The sequence below is a fragment of the Portunus trituberculatus genome, chromosome 7, assembly GCF_017591435.1.
Source record: "Portunus trituberculatus isolate SZX2019 chromosome 7, ASM1759143v1, whole genome shotgun sequence".
In the NCBI taxonomy this organism is placed as follows: Eukaryota; Metazoa; Arthropoda; class Malacostraca; order Decapoda; family Portunidae; genus Portunus; species Portunus trituberculatus.
Window position 1 is genome coordinate 479211 of NC_059261.1, and position 22500 is coordinate 501710.

General features: G+C 43.9%; 1 protein-coding gene across 5 annotated transcripts in view; it reads right to left on the reverse strand.

The window, feature by feature from the left end:
* The window catches only part of LOC123519600 (serine/threonine-protein phosphatase 6 regulatory ankyrin repeat subunit A-like), a 41393-nt gene that overhangs the window by 5201 nt on the left and 13692 nt on the right, over positions 1 to 22500 (reverse strand). For all 5 annotated transcript variants that reach the window (XM_045281040.1, XM_045281032.1, XM_045281023.1 and 2 more), the window contains 4 exons: positions 20517 to 20822; positions 11536 to 11805; positions 10102 to 10231; positions 1 to 131 (listed from right to left, as the gene is read on the reverse strand). The exon at positions 1 to 131 is cut by the window's left edge and continues 147 nt beyond it. In XM_045281040.1, the coding sequence (XP_045136975.1) occupies positions 1 to 131; positions 10102 to 10231; positions 11536 to 11805; positions 20517 to 20822 (837 nt within the window). The remainder of the gene's footprint in view (positions 132 to 10101; positions 10232 to 11535; positions 11806 to 20516; positions 20823 to 22500) is intronic.

A 22500-nucleotide genomic window follows, 5' to 3' on the forward strand; every position in this document is an offset into this window, starting at 1 on the left:
ACTGCCACCCGACACTGGACTAAAGAAAGACCACGCTCCTGCACTGTACAAGAAGGCGGCAGTTACTGGGCAATTAGCTGCTGATGCCTTTGCCAGGAGGTCGCTTAGTGCTGGCCGGTCAGTGTCCTTATCTGTAATTGAGGTATTGATAATTAATTACTGTGAGGAGCAAGTGAAAAGTTGTTGAAAGAAGTAAGTTTGATTTTCCCCACAAGGCCTCTATTCTCCGACAATGGCGGACCCTTTCCCCAAGTAAAGACCTATCCAGAATTTCATGGGACCTCAAGTCCATCGCTGAGTGTTTCGAGAAGGTTGAGGTAGGGATGTGATTAAACGAAGTATATTGTATGTAGATATATTATCTTGTCCTATTTCTCCAATCCCTCCGCGGGATCTGCCAAAGCGAAGGTGCCTCTGGCGTTTTGCCTCTGCCAGCTGGGAGGACCTCGGGAGGTATTATACTGATTTTCCCTGGAATGATTATTGCTTCCGTGTCAGAGACCCATCTCTTTGTGCTGAACGCACATTATTCATTCTTTTTCTCAACCTAAACGTTCTAAACCTTGGTTTAACTCAGCCTGTTCTCATGTTATACATGATAGAGAGGTTGCCCACAAAAGGTACTTGAGCCTTCCATCTCATGCACTTTATATCTCTGCCCGGAATCATGCCAAGTCTGTTCTTCAACTTGCCAAACACTCTTTCATAAATAGAAAATGTCAAAATCTGTCAAACTCACACTCCCCTCGTGACTTCAGGGTTCTGTCCTGTCACCCACTCTCTATCTATTATTCATTAATGACCTTCTTAACCAAACTTCTTGCCCTATCCACTCCTACGCTGATGATACCACCCTACATCTTTCCATGTTCTTTCAGAGACGACCAACCCTTCATGAAGTCAACAGATTACGCTTAGACGCCACGGAACGCCTGAATTCCGATCTTTCTAAGATTTCCGATTGGGGCAGAGAAAATCTAGTAGTTTTCAATGCCTCAAAAACTCAATTCCTCCATCTATCAACTCGACACAACCTTCCAGACCCTCTTCTTGTACAGCGTCAGCAGATCTGAGACTTTGTGATTTCGCCAGTGCTGGCCACATCATGGTTTTTTTTTTTTGCTAAACCAGTCTTAAATGATGTGAAACAAATGAAAATGACAGTCATTCCTCCCAGAACTGATTGGATGTGGTATTAATTGTTGCGAGATGTTTTGCGCTAAGGTTAGCGACTTAGCAAAGCCTTATGTGACTAGTTTATTCGCTTCCTCGTTTCTCACCAGTCGATCCCCGAGTTGGACACATACATAATATCGTTCCTGAGTTGAAAGAAAAACAATATGTCATGTTTTGCTGTTTGGGAGAGTTTATGGCTAAAAATAGACACGAGATATTGCAAGGGAGTGTTGCCTTTCACGGTGCAAATATTTTCCGAGTAATATGTACTTGTTTTTCCTTATAACAAAGCGATTGGAAAATTCTTATTTATGTCATACAAAATTTTCACTACCACAATATAACAGTTACCAAAAACATCTGAAAACGTAAGAGTAAGTAATGGAAATTACGCTTTGTTCATATTAGCGGAGTTGAGGCGTCAGTTTCCGCTACACCAAGCTGAAGGCAGCAGAAACTGCTAAAGTTCAGATATGTAATAAATAAATACAGGAAGCATTCATTTTAGCAGGGACAAGGAGGCAGCATGAGCAATGTCTACAGTGCATGATGGCAGTATAATGGTAGGTTTTGAGGATGCAATACCTCTGAAAACACGAGGAAGCTCGCCGACGTATCTCATACGTCTCTGACGCCTGGTTCGCTCAGAGTACCCGTATCGAGGCATTTGCTCCCCTAATTCTGGCTGACGTATCTAGTATGTCTCTGACGCTGTACGGGTTAAAGGCTTTCAGGACCAAGCTAGCTGCCAAACGACTGCTGCAGGAGACGAAACAGCAGTAGCAGCAGCAGAAACAGCAGCAGCACCAGCAGGAGCAACATAGACTACACCCAGCCTACAACTGATAAAATTGAGCCGAACTTCGGCTACTCCCAAGGGAGATATATATATATATATATATATATATATATATATATATATATATATATATATATATATATATATATATATATATATAGACATTGGTTCGTTGGGAAGGGTAACTTCCGGCGGGCCCACGGTCAAGTGTCGAGAGAACCACTGACGTACTTGACCGCGCCTGCTGGGTGTGTACCCGACAAGACGCCCCCAACGCCACAATTTTGTCAGTCCTACCCTCTCTTCTATTAATTATCTTCCTTTCGCACTGGTGACGGAGTGGGCAGTCGGTTAGTGGCCCGGCTGTCTTCCTCCCGAGCCGACCAGGCGTCTCTCAGCTTGGCTAGTGCGGCTGCAGGGATTCCCTGGTGTGCACTTAACTTAGCTAGTGAACTCTTCCCCCAGTTAGGATCCCAATAGGGGAACTAGGGGTAGGAATGCTAGGTTGGTAGCAGTTATTGCTTAGCCATTAGGGCATGCATCTCCCCGCGTAGCAGGGAGGTGCTGCTAGGATTCCCAGCGAGTGGTGTCGCAAACACCACAGTGATCGAGCGCTCTCTGCCAAGATGTCTCAGGAAAGTTTAAGGACTGTTGCGTCTCGAGATGTCGACCAACGAGAAGACAAGGAGGAAGAAGAGCGTATAAGGACAAAGAACGATGAACTGGAAGACGTAGACATCGTCGCAGACGAGGATGAGGGACAAGGCTTCCAACCAGGACGGGAGGAACAACGACGCAGGCAGAAGAAGGACAGCAAGGAACGCCGCCGGCAGCGCCAACAGACACTCGGAGAAAACTCCCACCAGCAGGAATACCGCTACATCCCTCAGGATGAGCACAGCACCAGTAAATTCAAGGCCATCCCCAACGAACACTTTCGAACTGGATTTGATGTTGCAGAAGCACTCAAACATGCCCACCCCAACCTACAACTTAGGGTCCGCCCGAATGTTAAACGTGAGGTCATCATCACAACACTTGATGATGACTCAGCTGACGTTCTGAGCAACACCACCACCATAGCAGGCAAGCCGACACTTCTAGAGCCCCTCCACCCTGAGGATAAAATACGACGCTGGGTTGTCATGAAATTCCCCCACGGACTAGAACCCAGAGTTTTCACTGAAGACAGTCGAGTGATTGAAGCAAAACGTTTTACGATAAAGGACAGGGAAAAAGGAGAGACGGTTGCAACACGTCAAGTCCTGATAAAACCAAGGGATCTTTTCCGGATCACGTCATAGACTTAAAATGGTATGGACGTTTCCACCTCAGGCCCTACACACCAGAGCCTTTAAGATGCTACCGGTGCCAAAGATTTGGGCATCACCAAAACACTTGCGCTAGGCCACACATCTGCGCAGTTTGCGCCGAACGGCACAGTACAGAGCAGTGTCTCAATAAAAAACGGGAAGAAAACATTTCAGCCAATGTTAAATGTCCAAATTGCCACATGCAACATCCAGCTTGGAGCCTAAGCTGCCCTACCAGAAAACAGCGCATCAGAGGCGGACCTACTGCAGTACATCACCAACAAGCCATGCCCCAACAACCGCAGTCCATCCCACCAGCACAACAAAACCAAGATGCACTGCCTCCACCACAGCAACAACGGGAAAATTTGCCACGACAAGATGACCCAGTCAACTTCCCAGCACTGCCCACAGCAGCAGCACCTAAACCTCAACGACAACGATGGAGAGAGACAGCAGAAATAGCCACCCAAACAGAGACACCTGCCTCCAGCGACATCACACCACACCGACAACTGCCTACACCACAGGCGTACTCACAATTACACCCAACAGCCTTAAAATACTTCTGCAAGGTCTAGCAGCATTACTGAACCCGACTGTCGACACTTCCACCATCGACGACGGCATCAGCGCACTCATTCACACTACCTTAAACACCGACAACAAGTACGCCCCCCCTCAAGCAATCAACACCGAAGATAATGATGCTGATGATGAAAGATCAGAAGTGGCCGACCACCAAGACAACGGAGATACGCAGGATGAAGACACCAAAACGATAACAGGCGACAACGAAGAGGAGGTGGATCTGGAAGAAAAAGAAGATGAAGACGTCAACATCAGCACTGACAGTATCACCAGCAGCACCGAACATCCTACTAAAACACAACACACACAAAGACATCCTACTGTACAGCAACTTTCACGACATCCTAATGAGATACTACCCACACACCGACACAGCTCACCTAAAGCACCAATTACAAGGAGCAAGACAGGCCACACCGACAAGCTAACGAAGAAATATCGTAATGGCGGACGACAACGACAACAACATTAAACTCCTACAATGGAACATTAACGGGCTACGAGCAAGAATTCACCACATCAAAGCAGCAACAGGCATAGAGGGCATCGACATTTTCCTCCTTCAGGAAACACGCCTCGATGACGACGATTTCAGCTTAACCGGGTACCAAGCCTTTTTACTTCCCCAAGGGAACGGCCGCCATGGTCTCGCTACCATTATTAGAAATACACTCCCTGCCACCAAGATTGCCAACCCCAGACTGTGGTCAAGGAAATGAAGTCCTTGGTGTACGAATCAAGACCAGACACAAGGAAATAGCCATCTTCAATGTTTACAGAAATCTGCACTCTGATTTCATAGTCAGTGAACTCTTCAGCATAGTTCATTATGAGTCCGTACTCATAGGTGGCGACTTCAATGCCCACCACACAGGCATTAACCCCAGTCTAAGAAAAGAAAACCCTACTGGTACCTAAATAATTAGCCTTCTAGATCAGATTCCTGAAATTACCCTTATAACTGAACCACAAGCCACTCACGTACGGGGAGGCACCCTAGACCTTACCTTCATCTCAACTGACTTATATCCTGACACCAAATGGAACATCCACCCGACCCTTACCAGTGATCATTTTGCAATAGAAATCACTCTCGACGACGTAGCCCCTAACCTTTCTCAAATGTCGCCTCCAAGATGGAACATCAAGAAAATAAATTGGACTCGATTCCAAGAAGAACTCAACAGCTGGAGTACAGGATATGTCCCACCCGACGACATAAACGATGCAGAGAGTGACATAGTCAGAGCTTTTCACGCATCTCTGGAGATATCCTGTCAGAAGACTCAACACGGCGGCAGACACTATCGTGATCACTGGTATTACGATGATGAAGTGAGGGAACTCTACGCTAGAGTAAATACTGCGAGGAAACTCTTCCGACGACACCGATGCCAAGACAACCAGGAGTTATTACAAGCAGCAGTGCGGACCACAGATAGAAGGTTAAGGGAAATCAGAAAAGAAAAATGGCTTGCCTGGTGCTCCCAGTTAAACGAGCACACGTCCCTAGCTCAACTCTGGAACCATATCAGAATCGCAACAGGAAAAACCAAGAGGAAAGCTCCTCCCCACCCAACACCTCAGCAAGAAGCTGAAAGGCTAGCCACCCTCTTTAGAAACAGGGCAGAGTCCACCCAGCTGCCAGAAGCTACTCAAAGAATCCAGGAAAATAGAATGCCTGAGAGGAACAACACTGTTGAAGAAGCATGCCATGTTGCCAGCGATCACGATGTAGACTTCACCCTAGATGAACTGGTGGCAGTCGAGAAGCAGGTCAGAGACACAGCGCCAGGTGATGACCAGATTACTTATGCCATGATAAAGAACAGCGGAAATGAAGCAAAAAAGATCCTGCTCTCTCTCGTCAACTCATCTTGGCGCAAAGGCCAGCTACCCGATTCGTGGAAGACTGAGAAAGTCACACCCTAAGCCTAAAGATCCACAGAACCCCAGACCAATTCACCTATTAAGCTGCTTGGGCAAGACGGCTGAGAAGATGGTGAGGCGACGACTCGAGTTCAAGATTGGCCCACTACATCAACAACTTTTTGCCTTTACCAAGGGTGTAGGCACCGCTGAAAACCTGGCAGGCCTCCTAGGTACAATCGACGACCATCCGACAGTTGTTATCTTCCTCGACTTAGAAAAAGCCTTTGAGCTTGTGAATCCTGCAACCATCCTCGAAACACTTACTATGAAGGGAATTCAGGGGTTTGAAAGAGGAGTACATCTCTTATGTTACGCAGATGATCTCCAACTTATAGTACAAGGACCAGTAAGACACCAAAAAGCACAAAGGGCTCTACGAAGACTCGAAGCAGCCTGCCAAAACCTAGGTTTAAAAATTAATCCAAACAAAACAAAAGCTTTAAATATCCGGAGTAAAAGGATGCCAAATACCCAGCTCACCATTCAAGATACCGCCATCGAATGGGTAGCATCTCACCAATGCCTAGGGATTCACTTTGACCACAAGCTATCTTTCAAGCCTCATGTAGACTATCTTAAAGAAAGGATGGCTACACGGCTCCACGCAATGAGGAAAATGACTGGTTTGTCAGCAGGAGCCGACTTCCACGTGCTAAGAACCTACTACATACACGCAGTTCGGTCCCTCGTTGACTTCTCATCCATCGCATTGGCTGGACTTACCCCTCATCACGTACAAACATTACAGGTCCAGCAGAACAAGGCGCTGCGTCTGATCGTAGGAGCCCCACTGTGGACCAGGATCTCTAATCTACAAGTTTAGACTAATATAGCGCCAATCGAAGTGAGGATCACAAAGAACATTGCAACTATCGCTGCAAAACTGCTAACAAGACCCGGCTATGAAGTCACCCGTACGAAGCTCCGCGCTGCAGTTGCACAAGGTCCTCAATTCAACAGTGACAAGTGGTCCCGGAAAGTTAGCGCTGCGCTAGCTGCGTCGGGCCTCAGCTACGTTACCAACATAGGAGACGATACCCCCAATGACACATACACAGAACTCCCCCCATGGACTAGAATCAAAACTGTTTTTTCCTGCACGTTCCCTGATGTTGCCAGAGATGATATCGTGGGACGAAAGATACACGGGGAGTTACAAATCGCCCGACTCCAACACGAGAACTCCGTTGTTTATTACACTGACGGTTCAGTGGATCCCGACACTGGAAGATGTGGAGCAGCTTTCGTTGTGAATGATGTTGAACATCCCATACGAATCTCTGACAGATGCAGCAGCTTGCAGGCTGAACTCGCTGCTATACAGCAAGCCACGCTGCATGCTGCTGGGCAGGCCGGGGATATCATCACCAACTCCAGCACAAAAACTGATGTTTTTGTACATTACTCCGGACTAAAACGGTCCCTACAAAGACGTCTCCCTCGCGAAGGTGATAACGTACAGTTCACCGTCTGCGTGGGAGACAAAGGACTGGAGGCCCGAGAAGTCGCGAGGACCAGCCAGACATCAAAAGCGAGTAGTCCAAGCCCGAAACCGCTTCGCAGGACATGAGATATGGAAGCGAAGATAACTGCCTGCATCTGCACGGCAAAAGCCCTTGCTGGCAGCAACCCCAGACGCCTGCAAGTTCTTATCCCTGTCCTGCTTAAGCACAACGATCTACCTGTTATACGGATCCCACATCAAACCTTCGGAACCGCCTACCCCCACACATCTAGACCGCGAAGAAGGCACCAGCTGCTTCGCCAAGACGACGAGCAACCTTGCCATGACGACCCGGCAGTAAAGGCTCCGATCGTCGAGGAAGAGGAGGGGAAGGAGAAGACGAGATCGTCGATGTGGAAGGCAGCGACACGGAACAGCCACCTCCAGTTGTCGAGGACCCTCCAGAAGAAGGCTGGACAACATCGAAGAACAAGAAGAAAAAGAAGAAGAAACCCACCGCAGCCGAAGCTGAACCAACTCCCCGTCCAAGCCCACGGAGGGAGACAGCAGACCAAGACGGCGAAGAAGAACCACACACCATCCACTACCAGCTGAGAAGCAAGAACCCGGGCACCAGACACGAAGAGCCAGGGCCCTCCCTCTCAGACTTGATAAGTGGATTCAATAAATTCAAGCAAGGTTGGATGAGAGAGAAACACAACCAGCAGAAGTAAAACATCTCCACTCCTGACGCCATCAACAACGACGCTGCGGCTCTCCTTGACAAGGCCCTGCCTCCCCGCCCCTGCCCATCCACCCAAAAACGCTGCTCAACAACACTCAACATCACCTTGCAGCTTGGTTAAGCCCCAGCGACTTTACTCTCCTACTAAAGCTCACTTCTTATCACCCACCTATTCTTCCTCTAACCCCACTTCCCCTCTCCGCCTTTTCTATCTATATTCTGATTCTGATTCGATTCACCCGAATCATTCTCTCCTGCTCCACCGAAAAGAAAACCAGCTATTGAGGAAGGGTCGAGGACCCGAAATCGCGATCTAGCGACTATGACTAGCTTTGGCGAAGTCATACAGGCACTCTCAATAGAGAATAAGGTAATAATAAGACACAGAGAAAATGTCTCAGAGAAAATATTAAAGGTTCAATTAGCTATCACCTTTAAGGAAACACACAACACACACACACACACATATATATATATATATATATATATATATATATATATATATATATATATATATATATATTCATCGAGTTCCTTTATCAGGAGAAAGTTTCCTTATAATCTTAAGAAGGATGTGTTTTGAATGCCACGAAGATGAGGCAGTGAGGCCAGTCAGCCAGCCAGCCTCACACACTGTTTAGGAATAGCTATCATATGTCTTTCCTTACATTTTTGTTGTTGACTTATTCTTTTAAGTTATTATGAAGTCATACTGTATCTAATGAAGATAGCATATATCAATCAACACTATAATCAACACACCGCATAGTGTAGTGGTTAGCACGCTTGGTTCACAACCGAAAAGGCCCGTGTTCGAATCCTGGTCGCGGCGAGGCCAATGGGCAAGCCTCTTAATGTATAGCTCCTGTTCACATAGCAGCAAGTAAGAATGGGATGTAACTTGAGGGGTTTTAGCCTCACTTTCCCGGTATGTGGAGTGTGTTGTGGTCTGAGTCCTACCCGAAGATCGATCTATGAGTTCTGAGTTCGCTCCATAATGAGAAAGGCTGGCTGGGTGACCAGCAGGTACCCGTGTGTCTTGTATAACTATGTTTTTAGAGAAGCCATGCGGTCTGTTATGCAACTTCATTGTCTTTCTATTTCAGTCTTTTTTTACTGTATTTTTAAGAGTTATATATGGAGCGAGTTAGTTTTATGTGCTAAGTTTTTATTTCGCGTCCACATGGCGAGCACAAGGTGTTGAGGTGGGTAAGTCAAGGATAGCAGGAATCAAAGAGTGGGGCGTTGTATGAGGAGGAGCAAGGCGACGCTCGCTCTCTACTCCTTGAGCTCATTCACTCAGGATTGGTCACACTGTTACAGTTATGAGCGTTTGGAGATCACGGTGATGTGGTGGCGGGCTAGCTTGTTAGGCATGTTAGGTATGTTGTCTTGGAAGTTACTGGGGGAGGTAGGAGGCCATGATATGCTTTTGTTTGTCATCCGATGTAGGTAGTGAGTGAAAAAGGTGCTTTGCTGTGTCATATGACTATTCTTATTTAACGGAGTATTGCATTCAACATTCAATTTGTGTTTTTGTGAAGTTATTTTTTGATTGCTTATTCATTTTTTTCCCACTTGCCAAGTTTGTCGACTTCTACCTTTCTTTCTTCCTGGAACTTTTCATACTTTCGGCCTATTCCCAAAATAAGGTGACCGTTCTAATCCCTCAAACTATCGCCCTAAAGCATTAATCCCCTCCTTGTCAAGTTTTTCAATCTCATCAATAGGAAGATTCTTAGACTTCTGTCACTTCTCAATATTCTATCTGATCACCAGTATGGCTTCTATGATCCATCAAGGTTGTTCTACTGGTGACCTTATGGGTTTTTTTTTTTTTTACTGAATTATGGTCTTTCCCTTCTAGAAATTTTGAAGCTTTTGCCGTTGCCTGATACTAACCAAAATCTTTTGATAGAGTCTGTCATAAAGTTTTTATCTCCAAACTACCCTTCTTCAGTTATTATCCTTCCCGCTGCAACTTCATCTCAAGTTTCTATCCTTTCACCCTCTCCCCATAGGTGAAAGGGTAGGAGCCTCCATTTGTAATAGGTAAATGGAGAGCTAATGGAAGAGACAAGTCTGATCTTTGTTACATTACCCCATCTCCATTGAGCTTGCCACGGTGTATTCCCCTCGATGGTTTTTATCAGATTGTCAATGCCCTTTTGAAAGACACTGCAAATCTTTGCCAGGCGTTGTTGTTCTGCTTTCAACCGGCAGCAGTAGGCCTGCGGGGGAGGGAGGATAGTGACATCAGGTATGAAATGTACCGGAGAGAGAGAGAGAGAGAGAGAGAGAGAACAGCTACTCAGAAGTGTCATTAAAAGGAGTGGACCAAAATTCCTGTGCCGTTGCCAGATTCACCAGGCATTGTACTATTTCACAGAAATAGTGGTTAACTGAAAATTGTAATTTTTTTTTTATATTCTGCTGTCATACACTTATATTAAGATAGCTTAAGCATTTTTTTACACACCAATTAGTTCTGGATAGATGTTTTGACCTTACTAATGGACATTGACTATTCTGATGAATTAATTTACCATAATGGCATATTTGGGTGTGTCTCCTTTCACGTGTAGCCCCTGTTCACCTAGCAGTGAGTAGGTACGGGATATAAATCGAGGAGTTGTGACCTTGTTGTCCCGGTGTGTGGTGTGTGCCTGGTCTCAGGCCTATCCCAAGATCGGAAATAATGAGCTCTGAGCTCGTTCCGTAGGGTAACGTCTGGCTGTCTCGTCTGAGACTGCAGCAGATCAAACAGTGAAACAGTGAAACAGTGACTATGGCAAGACAGCTTTGAGATACAATGATGCAAACACTGCAACGCTCTTTTTTTTTATATCTCAAGGATTACTGAACAGAAATAGCTGTACACATCCCTCGTGAAGCAATAACTCCTGCAGAGACGAGGTGAGATGTGTGTTACGGTTTTGTGCTGTGTTAAAGTCTCTAAGAATTAAAGAGCTTTGCTACACCAGACAACTAATTAATAATGATGTTAGTTTTATAAACTTAAGTTTACCATGATGAATTACTATGATGAAAAATACTGGAAGGAGTAAAAGCATGGTAAATCAATGGCTACATTGTCATTAGTGTTTAGCGATAACTGCTCTGTACCGCAAGACAATACTGATTCCTGAATTAAACCAGCCAGCGAGCACTGAAAACTCAACAGTTTGGGTTCTCTCCTGTTGTCAAAAAAAAAAAAAAAAAAAAAAAACATACGAATATGTTAGCTTGTCTCAAAAATGGAAGGTACAAAGACAAGATATTGTCTTATTATTCGAAAATATTATGTTTGAGATATTGGGTCTGTCACGGAGTGCATTAAATTAACTGAAGCTGGGTATGATGGAACACAAAAAGCTTCATCTTTAAAACTAACAGAACTACAAGTCCTCTTGAGTTTTTCAAACTCTTTCTAGACTGCAAAGAAGTCACCTCTGAGACTCGGATCCTGTGCCAGTGCTCTGCCTTACTTTTAGAGTTTGGCTGTGCTCTGAAATAGGCAACAAAGAATACTCACCGTGGTTAGGTGTGCCAGCACCCTCAAGGTCACGTCAGGGCTCTGCCAAGCCTCCCGCAACAGGTTGACAGGCAGAACCGCGCCAGTAGCCAGCAGCAGGCTGACTGTGAGTGGACGGTCGTTTGATATAGCCAGTTTGAGGACAGATTTGCCACCAAACGGGTCTATGGGGGCACCTTTACACAGGAGTGTGGATACCGCCTGCACGATGTCCCCATGAGTTATTGTTGAGAGTAGCTCTTCGTGCAGGTGTTCAGGGGATTCATTACTCTGCCGGAGAGAGAAAAAAAAATCATTTTTTTATGCAAGAGGGGAAACTATCCAAGGGCAACAAAAATGAAAAAAAAAAGGCCTTTAAAATAAGAAGAACTCGCCAAAAGTCTGGGACAAATGTCTGATGATATATCAACGAAAGATATATAGTAAAATATGATGTAATAATTTAGTTTTGTTGTTACAGCCTATAGAAGACTTCGCTCAACGGCGACAGAAATGTTCACTGGTAGTTGTGAGTCACCAAGTTCAAGTTACTAAAGCTGTATGTCAAAGTCTAGTGGTGAAGTAACCTAGTAACAGTCCTTCTGGATTCATTATTCCCCCTCATTGATGCATCAGATCTTCCAGTGACCAACAACTTCCCGTATTTGTTGTCTTTGCTGCCAAGAATGTGATGAAGAGACTTGCTCATAACTGTGTTAATTACCTTGTCGCCTACAACATGCTGAGGGAACGCTACGTACTGAACAGTGTTTGCACATATCCAGGAAGTACTGAACTTTCATGTCAACATTAATGTTAGTGGATCGAGGGCGTGGCGCAATCAGGACTGGATTTAGACATGTGGAAGTCCTACTTTGATTAACCCTTCTCCAAAGTGTGGGTTGAAGAGCAAGCCTCTCCATAAAACCATTATCAAGATTATTAAAAATCAATGAAATATTATCCATTTAATAAATAAATAAATAAATAAATGTATCGAAACCTCCCTCTTAACTGAGGTCAAGTCATAGGTATGTGGAAATAAAGAAGCACGCAAGGAGTTCCAGAGCTTACTAGTAAAATTAATGAATGATTGAGAATACTGGTCAAATCTTCCATGGGAGAGGTACACAGAATTGGGATGAGAGGAAGAAAGTCATGTTCACCAAGGCCATGGGAGGAGAGGAGGAGGCATGCAGTTAGCAAGATTAAAAGAGCAGTTGGCACGAAAATAGTGGTAGAAGACACTAAGAGATGCAACATTGTGGCAATGAGAAAGAAAGTGAAGAGTAATTCAGAGAAGAATTGATAAGTAAAATCCTTTTGATTCCAGTCTGTCTAATAAAGTTGTGCGAGTGGAACCACCCAACACATGCGAAGAGTACTCAATACTCAGTAAACATTGAGTGTACGTACCAATGCTGGCCAGTGGCGGAATTCCAATTTTTCTTGTATTGGACCTGTTTCCTTAAATGTTGCTGGCGGTACACACCCGATCTAGGCCCTTTACTCGTATGCATCGCGGGTAGTTTTAGCCCATGTTAACAGTACTATTGAGGTGCTGCGCCTAAAATCTCCATGAAAATATTCCTCATATTTACATTTTTACTTCTGTCTCGTCCATCTGAATGGCATAGCTACCGCACTTCTTGAATATGAAAAATAATATACAATTATCTGACACCGTACAAACCATGCATAATCACAGCAAAGAAAATCAACTTGCCACCAGCTTCACTGCCAAAGCAACCAAAATATTCAATAGCTACCAAAATAAGTCTGGCTTCACACGCTAGTGTTAATGGATGAAACAGTGTTGCTATCCACGACCAGAGAAGGCATGATAGACAGGTTACAATTCTAAAAAAAACCTTCTGCAGCGATTATGGCATGACTACCAATGCGCCAAAAAACCAAGGTGTGTGTTATTGGTGATTCACAGGAGGCAGGGCCGTTACGAATGGGGGAATTAGTTATCAGCTCCTGCACTTCATATATGTACCTGGGATCGCCCTTTACAAGTGACGGGTCTGCTTCGTTCGCTTTGAAATTGCATGCAAAAAAGCAGTGTATGTTTCATTTGTTAAAAAGAATAATGATGTCCCTTTCATTGTCAAAAGAAGGGTATTCCAGGCGACGTTAATGTCATCATTGCTTTATGGTTGTCAGTCATGGGTGGGAGCTGACCTAAAGCCTGTTGTTACTCTCTTGCGGGTGAGAAAATTTACCCGGAATAGAGTATGTTACGCCAGTCGTTACCAGACTTGCATGGTGAATTTCAAACGTCAGTTTTTCGACTGAAATAGCTACTAGAATTAACACAATATTGAGCTTGTTGTGGTATCTGTACAGTGGAAGTGGCCAGAGAGTTATGGTGAAGACCACATAGTGGTGATGTTTGGTGGTCTCCACATAGAGATGGCGGCAATGAAAACACTAGGGGACTGGCTGCAAGGGAATGGTTGGGTGCAAGCACTTGTGCAAGCCAAGATTGCGACAGCAGGGACAGCAGAATCATTCTTGCGAGCATCTCATGTATTGCGCACAAGAAGAGCACATCAAGTGACTGCAGCAGCACTGTACATCCTGCAACACAATGCCTACAACCACTACTGTCAGGGAGAAACCAGGGATGCAAATGACCTTCCTGCATTTTAAGATTGGTCTCGCCAGAGACAGGACAACATGCCCCAGTTTCGCCACTGGGCAACTGTGCTGGAACTAGAACTGTTGGTTCTAGTGTATGTGCGTTCTTTCAGGCAGGGATCGTTGATGATGTACCTCGATGCTCTGACAGAGCTGGTCCCCTGGTTTTACGCAATAGATCATACCCACTATGCTAGGTGGATACCAGTGCACCTGAAGGACATGGCCGAACTCACTACCAAACACCCAGACATAGCCAGGAAATTCAGTGAAGGCCACTTCACAGTTCAGAAAACACAGAGGGTGTTCTCTTCAATCGCGATTGACCAGGCACATGAGCAGAATAATGCCTGCATCAGAGGAGACGGTGGCGCAGTTGAGCTCACTGACAACCCTAGTGCCCTTCGTCGCTGGATGGTTGCAGGACCAGAAGTTGGTAGAGAGATCGAAGAATTCCATGACGGGAACCAATACTGGAGACGGCATACAGCAGACACACGTCATCATGATCAGACGCCAAGTGTACAGGCCTCATTTGTGAAAGATGTTCGCTCTCTCGTCGGTGTCATAGAGGAGATGGACAACCCATTCGAGGAGGAGAGTCAGGATCTAGTCATACTGGACACAAAGGACATCGCAGGTCCTGCTGCCGTGGAGACCGTGATGAATGCCAAGAAGATTGGCCAACAGCAGTTCGAGGCTTTCACCAGAGAGTGTCTGTTGGACAGAACAAAGGCAATGGATGACCCCATTCCTCGTAACAAGCTGAAGGTGTTTAGCACTTCCACTCCAAGAAGCCAGAGCAAAGGTCAGCAACAGCTTGCCTCCGTCAAGAATGACCGTGAACTCTTCTCACGCCTGTACATTGGCTGCCAGACGAGGGATGGAAACCTTGAGGAGTTCTTTCGTCATGAGAACCAGGCATGTCCTCCTGCACTGTCTGATGGTGGAAATCTCTTCACTGGTACCAAGAATGATCTCATCACATGCTTGGAAGAAGTCTCCGACGCCAAGACAGAGACGCCTGTCACTACCTGTATAGTGCTTGATGGAGCAGCCATTGTCCAGATGCTGAAGCCGGCTGCATCAAAGACCTTTGAAGAGTATGCACATCAGATCTTCAGCCCATATATGTCTACGAAGCTGCAAACAGTGTCACGCCTGGATCTGGTCTGGGATACTTACCTTGCTGATTCCCTGAAAGGTAGTACACGTGCAAGCCGGGGACAAGACGTGCGGAGACGTGTGGTGGCCGCTGCAGCCATACCAGAAAACTGGCAGAACTTCGTACGAGTTGACAGCAATTAGACCGAGCTGTTCAGGTTCCTCTCAGCAGCTCTCATGGAATGGTTTGACCAGGAGGACAAGCAACTCATCATTACTGATGGAGAGGCAGTGCTCAGCAAGCCACTACTACCAGATCTGACCTCACTCGCCCCATGTAACCATGAAGAGGCTGACAGTCGGATGTTGCTGCATGCATCTCACGCAGCCAAGCATGGAGACCATTCAATAGTCATCCGGACTGTAGACACCGATGTTGTAGTGCTGGCAGTGTCCGTGGTACAGGAGTTGCAACCAGACGACTAACTATGGCTGGCTTTCGGAACAGGCCGTAGTTTCCGATACCTAGCAGCACACGAAATTGCAGCTGGACTGGGACGAGAGAAGGCTCGTGCACTGCCAATGTTCCACGCTCTAACTGGATGTGACACGGTGTCCAGTTTTGCTAGACATGGCAAGAAGACTGCGTGTGCAGTCTGGACGGTACTGCCAGAACTCACTGAGGCGCTGCTGCTGCTGTCCTCCGCACCACGTGACGTACCAAACAATGCAATGTGCATCATCGAGAGGTTCGTGATCCTGTTATATGATCGAACCAGCAAATGCACGGACATTGACAAGGCCAGGAGGAAACTTTTCGCAAGGAAGAACAATATGCAGCTGATCCCTCCAACGAAGGCAGCTTTAGAGGAACATGTCAAGAAGGCAGTGTATCAAGGTGGATATGTGTGGGGTCAGATACTGCTGCCAGCACCAGAGCTCCCTCCACCAACCAAGTGGGGTTAGTCAATGACTGGAGGACAGTACACACCATTCTGGACCAAGCTACCTGAGGCGGCTCACAGCTGCATTGAGCTAGTTTCTTGCAAGTCCCAGAAAGGGTGTGTAAAGTGCTGCAAATGCAAGAAGGCTGCCCTTCAGTGCACAGCCCTGTGTGTGTGTGATGGGCACTGCACATGACGATGAGTCCACAACGTACTTGTACTTGTGGCAGTGCTGAACTTGTTAACATGACACTGTTTATGTACACGTATTACAGTACCGATATATACCTAGACTCAGATATTAGACCATGCAGCATGTCAGAATTATACCTAAGACATTTGCAGACCTAAGACTTTTCCACCCATTTAACATGCTTTCATAATCATTCTTTTCAAAGTATCGTGTTCAATCTAATATTTGCCTAGATAATTTCCAAATACAATTATATAACAGACTGTGAAAGATAACATTGGATTGTTACCAGTATACTGTGAAATTGTTTCTATTGGATTCTTTTCCCCCAAAAACATATGGCAGCCATTTTGAAATCCAATATGGCGGACATAGAGAGAATTCCAAGTGGCCCAATATCTGAAAATGTTCGCAACATGTTAATATATATGTGTGCCAAATTTGGTGCTTGTATTACAAAATGCACAATTCTTTTGAATATTTGGGCTAAACCGCCCCACTGGTACTCCGCTAGTTACTTTACCCCAAGATGAGTATGTATATCTGATCACAGTTCTTATTTCCCTATCATTCAAATAATAACTTGTCCATTCTAGCAAAGTTCCTCCCAGTCCTCCTATGCTCTCTAGTTTCTAAAACAGTCTTCCATGAGGGACTTTTATCAAAAGCCTTTTTAATATCCAAGTATACTGTATCCGCCCATCCGTGTCTGTTTTCAAGTCCCGCAATAACTCTCGAGTAGAAGCTTAATAAGTTTGATATACATGACCACCCTGTCCTGAACCCAAATTGTCTATCCGATATGATTTGTCCCTCTTCTAGAAATTTAACCGATTTTTCTTGTAAGTGACACTGGCCTGTAGTTTAGTGGTTCACTTGCCTCTCCTCCTTTAAATATCGGAATTACGTTGGCTCTCTTCCAGTCTAGTGGAACTTCCCCGTCATTTATTGAACTTATAATTATTTCCCAAATTGGACGCAGTAATTGCTCTTTACATTCTTTTAACACCTAGCCTGACACACCATCTGGCCCCATTGCTTTTTCTGACTTCTAACTTATCCAATAATCTTCCAATATCCTCTTTTTGCACTGCGATCTCCTGTGATCTTTGGCAATGCAATGTCCTACTAGGTTCTGTGAAATCTTCTGCAGTGAACACCGTTTTGAAGCAGTGATTCATTATTGCACACATTTCCTTCTTTGGTATGTCTTCCCTTCATTAATTATTTTTTTCAATTGTTTCCTTGTTCTTTGTTTTGCTATTTATAAACTTGTAGAAAAGTGTGGATTCGTCTTTGCTTTTATTCACCACATCTTTCTCAAGTTTCTTTCTTCCTTTCTCCTTACTCTAATATATTCATTTCTGGCATCCTTGTACTGCCGTCTGTTATAGTAATTTCTCTGTTTTATGAGTTTCTTCCTCACTTTATGTTTTGCCTTCTTAACTTGTATGCATCTAGCATTGTACCAAGCATGTATTTTTTTTCTTAACTCTATAAACAGGTACAATTTTTTCTTACTTCTTCAATATATTTCTATAAGAATAGGTCATGTTTCCCTTGTACCGTCTTTCTGTACATAATATTTTTCCACTCAATATCAGTAAAATAGATCATTAATTTTTCAAAATCCGCTCTTGCATAATTTAATCTCTCTCCTTTGTAGTCATCTCTGTAACTTATCCCATCTTTCTCCTGAATTTCCTTCTCTAATGTCACATGATCATGTCTTCCCATTGGACTAAGGTATTGTATAATCTGGTTTCTTTGAGAATACTAGGTCAAACAACGATGGTTCTTCTTCCCTGCTGAACCTTGTTGACTCCTCCACCCACTGATCCATTGCGTTAACCATAGTCAACTGTAACACTTCCTCGCTCCAATGTCCAGCATTATCCATTATTTCCATCTCTCTCCAGATTACTTTTTTGCAGTTAAAGTCTCCAACTAAAAGTATTCTTCTATTTCTTCTTATCATGTTATCTAGGCACTTAATCACCTCTCTTTGAATATCTTTACGTTCTTTAGTTCCCCATGTATTAGTTTTAGGTGGCACATATGTAACTATAATTTTTCTCTTCCTCAATTCCTGTTTTGATTGTTACTACAATAACTTCCACTTTGTCCTCTCCATATTGCTCATTCTCCACACAAACCATTGTTATTATTCCTCCTTCCTCTTTATGCCTCCTGTCTCTCCTCCAGCTATTATATCCCTCCTCTTTAAAGTTAACATGGATCTCCTCTCTTAGTTTAGTTTCAATGATGCACATTACACCCGGCTTTTTTCTCTTTCAAATAATCCCTAACCTTCAACATGCTTGATAACAACACATCTATATTAGTGTAAGTCACTTATAATTTCTTGCCACCTCCACCACCTCCTCTTTCTTCTTTAGTCTTATATCCAGAACCCTCCAGTAAAGTTCTTCTCTATCTCTGCCCTTTCCTCGTATTTGTTTTCCTTAGTTTCACTTCTTAGCTCTTTTTCCTTTTCCTTCTCCTAGGTTCATATCTCTTTTTATCCATATATCCTTGTGTTCATTATCTTCGGCCAGCCTTCCTTTCCTACCCATAACTTCCCCTACTGCCAATTGGGATCTCACTCTCACTTTCATTGGTCTCCTATCCCCTTCACTCGATTTTTCTTTTCCTTCAACCCAAAAATCACGAAGCTTTTTTTCTTAGCCACTATATCCCACACCAGCTCTTCTTTCTCTTTAATTACTTCAAATACAGCGACTTTCGTGTTTTCCTGACTTTGTCTCTTTACAGCCTCCGAAAATTTAACTTTTTCCTCTTCCTGTTCCTGCTTCCATTAATTTTGTACTTCCTTCAGATTCTTTTCACCCAACCCACCTTCTACCCTGTCCACAATCTCATCCCATGTGTGTGTGTGTGTGTGTGTGTGTGTGTGTGTGTGTGTGTGAGAGAGAGAGAGAGAGAGAGTGCGAGTGTGAGTGAGTGTGTTAGTGTCTGTGCGTGTGAGTGAGTGTGAGATGAGTGTGAGATGAGTGTTAGTGTCAGTGTGTGTGTGTGTGTGTGTGTGTGTGTGTGTGTGTGTGTGTGTGTCTGTGTAATTCACGTCGGTCGCCTGCTGGTCACCCAGCCAGTCTTCCCCATTACGGAGTGAGCTCTGAGCTCATAGACCGATCTTCGGGTAGGACTGAGACCACAACACACTCCACACACCGGGAAAGCGAGGCCACAACCCCTCGAGTTACATCCCATACCTATTTGCTGCTAGGTGAACAGGGACCACACTTGCCCATTTGCCTCGCCGCACCGGGACTCGAACCCGGCCCTCTCGATTGTGAGTCGAGCGTGCTAACCACTACACTACGCGGTGTGTAGTGTGTGTGTGTGTGTGTGTGTGATTCACTGTTTGATCTGGTGCAGTGTGTGTGTGTGTGTGTGTGTGTGTGTGTGTGTGTGTGTGTGACTGACTGTGAGTGATTGAGTGAGTGAGTGTGTGTAAGGGGAAGAGGGCGCCTTCCCATTTTTTAGCGTCTGTGTGTGTGTTGGGAAGATGGAATAGGGAGCGGACCAATTCCCCTTCATTAACACTTGTGTGTGTGTGTGTGTGTGTGTGTGTGTGTGTGTGTGTGTGTGTGTGTGTGTGTGTGTGTGTGTGTGTGAAGGGTGGGGCAGTAGTATAGGCGGAAGCGTGGCACCTTACCATATACAGTGTGTGAGGTGAGCAACAAGGTGAACACAGGTGACAGAGGTGTGCATCACCACACACACACACACACACACACACACACACACACACACACACACAACTCTTCAAGGAACACTATACACTATGCAGGGATCCACAACTTTGAGCCAACTGTCACCGAGTTTACAGAGTTGATGACATGAAGGATTATTCATGACATTCTAAGCATCTTGATGTTGTTTCGGATAATACAATTTACCTCATTGCGATTCATTGATTTACTAATAAAAATTTGTATATGATTTCTATAGAAAAATTTGTATTATTCTCTCTCTCTCTCTCTCTCTCTCTCTCTCTCTCTCTCTCTCTCTCTCTCTCTCTCTCTCTCTGGCTGTCTGTTTGTCTGTGGTGCAACCCTTACTTAAACACACACACACACACACACACACACCTGTGGACACTGGTGGGCGTGCAGTGCCTGAATCACTGAAAGATGGCCTTCCTGCCGTGCCAGGTCAGTTGGCGTCAGCTTGTGGGGGGTGAACACGTGAGGGCTGACGCCATGTCCCAGTAGAGCCTCCACCGCACCACTGGGAGCCCCGCGCAGCGCCGCGGTGTGGACGGGCGTCAGGCCGTCCCTGCTCACCGCGTGTCCGTCCCTGGCCTCGGGGATGTTAACCATGGCTGGCTCGATGCCCTCCACCAGCCAGGACAACACTCTGTTGTGGTCATCTTCATGCCGGCCCCGCCACGCCCTCTGTGATGAATACCAAACACTGATGCCACCCACTTGTGTCACCACCACCATCACTATCATCATCATAATAATAATATTAATAATAATAATAATAATAATAATAATAATAATAATAATAATAATAATAATAATAATAATAATAATAATAATAATAATAATAATAATAATAATAATAGTAAAAATAGAAATAATAATAATAACAATGATAATAATAATAATAATAATAATAATAATAACAACAACAACAACAGCAAAACGAAGAAAAAACGGCTATGAAAATTATATTACTAATATCTATAAGTCATAACAAATAACTAATAATAAAAATAATAGTAATAAAAAATAAAAATAACTACTACTAATGGTAATGATAAAAAAAAATAATAATAACAATAATAAAAATAACGAAAATGATAAGAAATATTAATAATAGTATTGATAATAAACACAACAATGGTAACATAATGATGATGGCGATGGTGATGATGACAATGGTGACGATGGTGATGGTGACAATGGTGACGATAGTGAAGGTGATGGTGATGATGGCTAAATGATAGTGAGGGTAAGAAAAAATATATATACTAGTGATGAAAATGATAAAATCAACACTAATAAAAGCACCAATAGTGACAATAGTCATAATGATAATGACGATGATAGTAATAATGTTATTAGTAATAATAACGAGAGAAAGAATATGAATAAGAAAAAAGAAAAAACAATAATAATGATAATAATAATAATAATAATAATAATAATAATAATTTCAACGATAATATTAATAATAATAATAATAATAATAATAATAATAATAATAATAGCGACAGCAAGAGAAATGACAAAAATGAGGGCGACAACAGGATAGTCTAATGACAGATGAAAGGAAACCAAACCTAAACATGACTATATTATTTTATGTTTTCACTTATTAGAAACACCAATATTGGTCTGTTGTGATAATAATAATAATATATATTGATAATAATGATACCCGATAATAATAATTATATTAATGGCATTATTAATAATAATAACAACAACAACAACAGCAACAACACTGTCGTCTCCACAATAACTTTTTTCATCAGTACAGTTTTGATTATAGTTATTCTTTTCGTACGTGTTTCTCATCTTATTACTCTTTTTTGTTTATGTTATTATCATTATTCACATTTCAGTGATAGCAGTAGTAGTAGTAGTAGTAGTAGTAGGTTAGTAGTAGTAGTGGTAGTAGTAGTAGTAGTAGTAGTAGTAGGTTAGTAGTAGTAGCGTAGTAGTAGTAGTAGGAGTAATGTCGGGAGGCGGTGCAGCAGGAAATGGCTGGGCAGGTGGAGCGCGGGATGGCGTGCCTAGGCAAGTGAGTACACGTAATCAGGACACAGATGATTCAGTGGAAGACAAGAGCACACAGGAAGTAAAACTGTGAGCCCCCTACATTGGTGACGCACAGGAACGAAAAAAAGGATCGAGCAGACCGAGCCTAGAGTGAAATAAGATAAGATACAATAACTAAGACTGGCCAAAGTGAAGGGTTTGGCCGAGCGAAGGTTTATGATTAATGGGACAGCCTGCACCAAATAGTAATACAAGTGCAATTGAGATATGGGAGCTAAAAGGCTTATGATTAATAAGACAACTTGCACCAAGATAGTAATGCGAGAATGAGTGTAGTGAT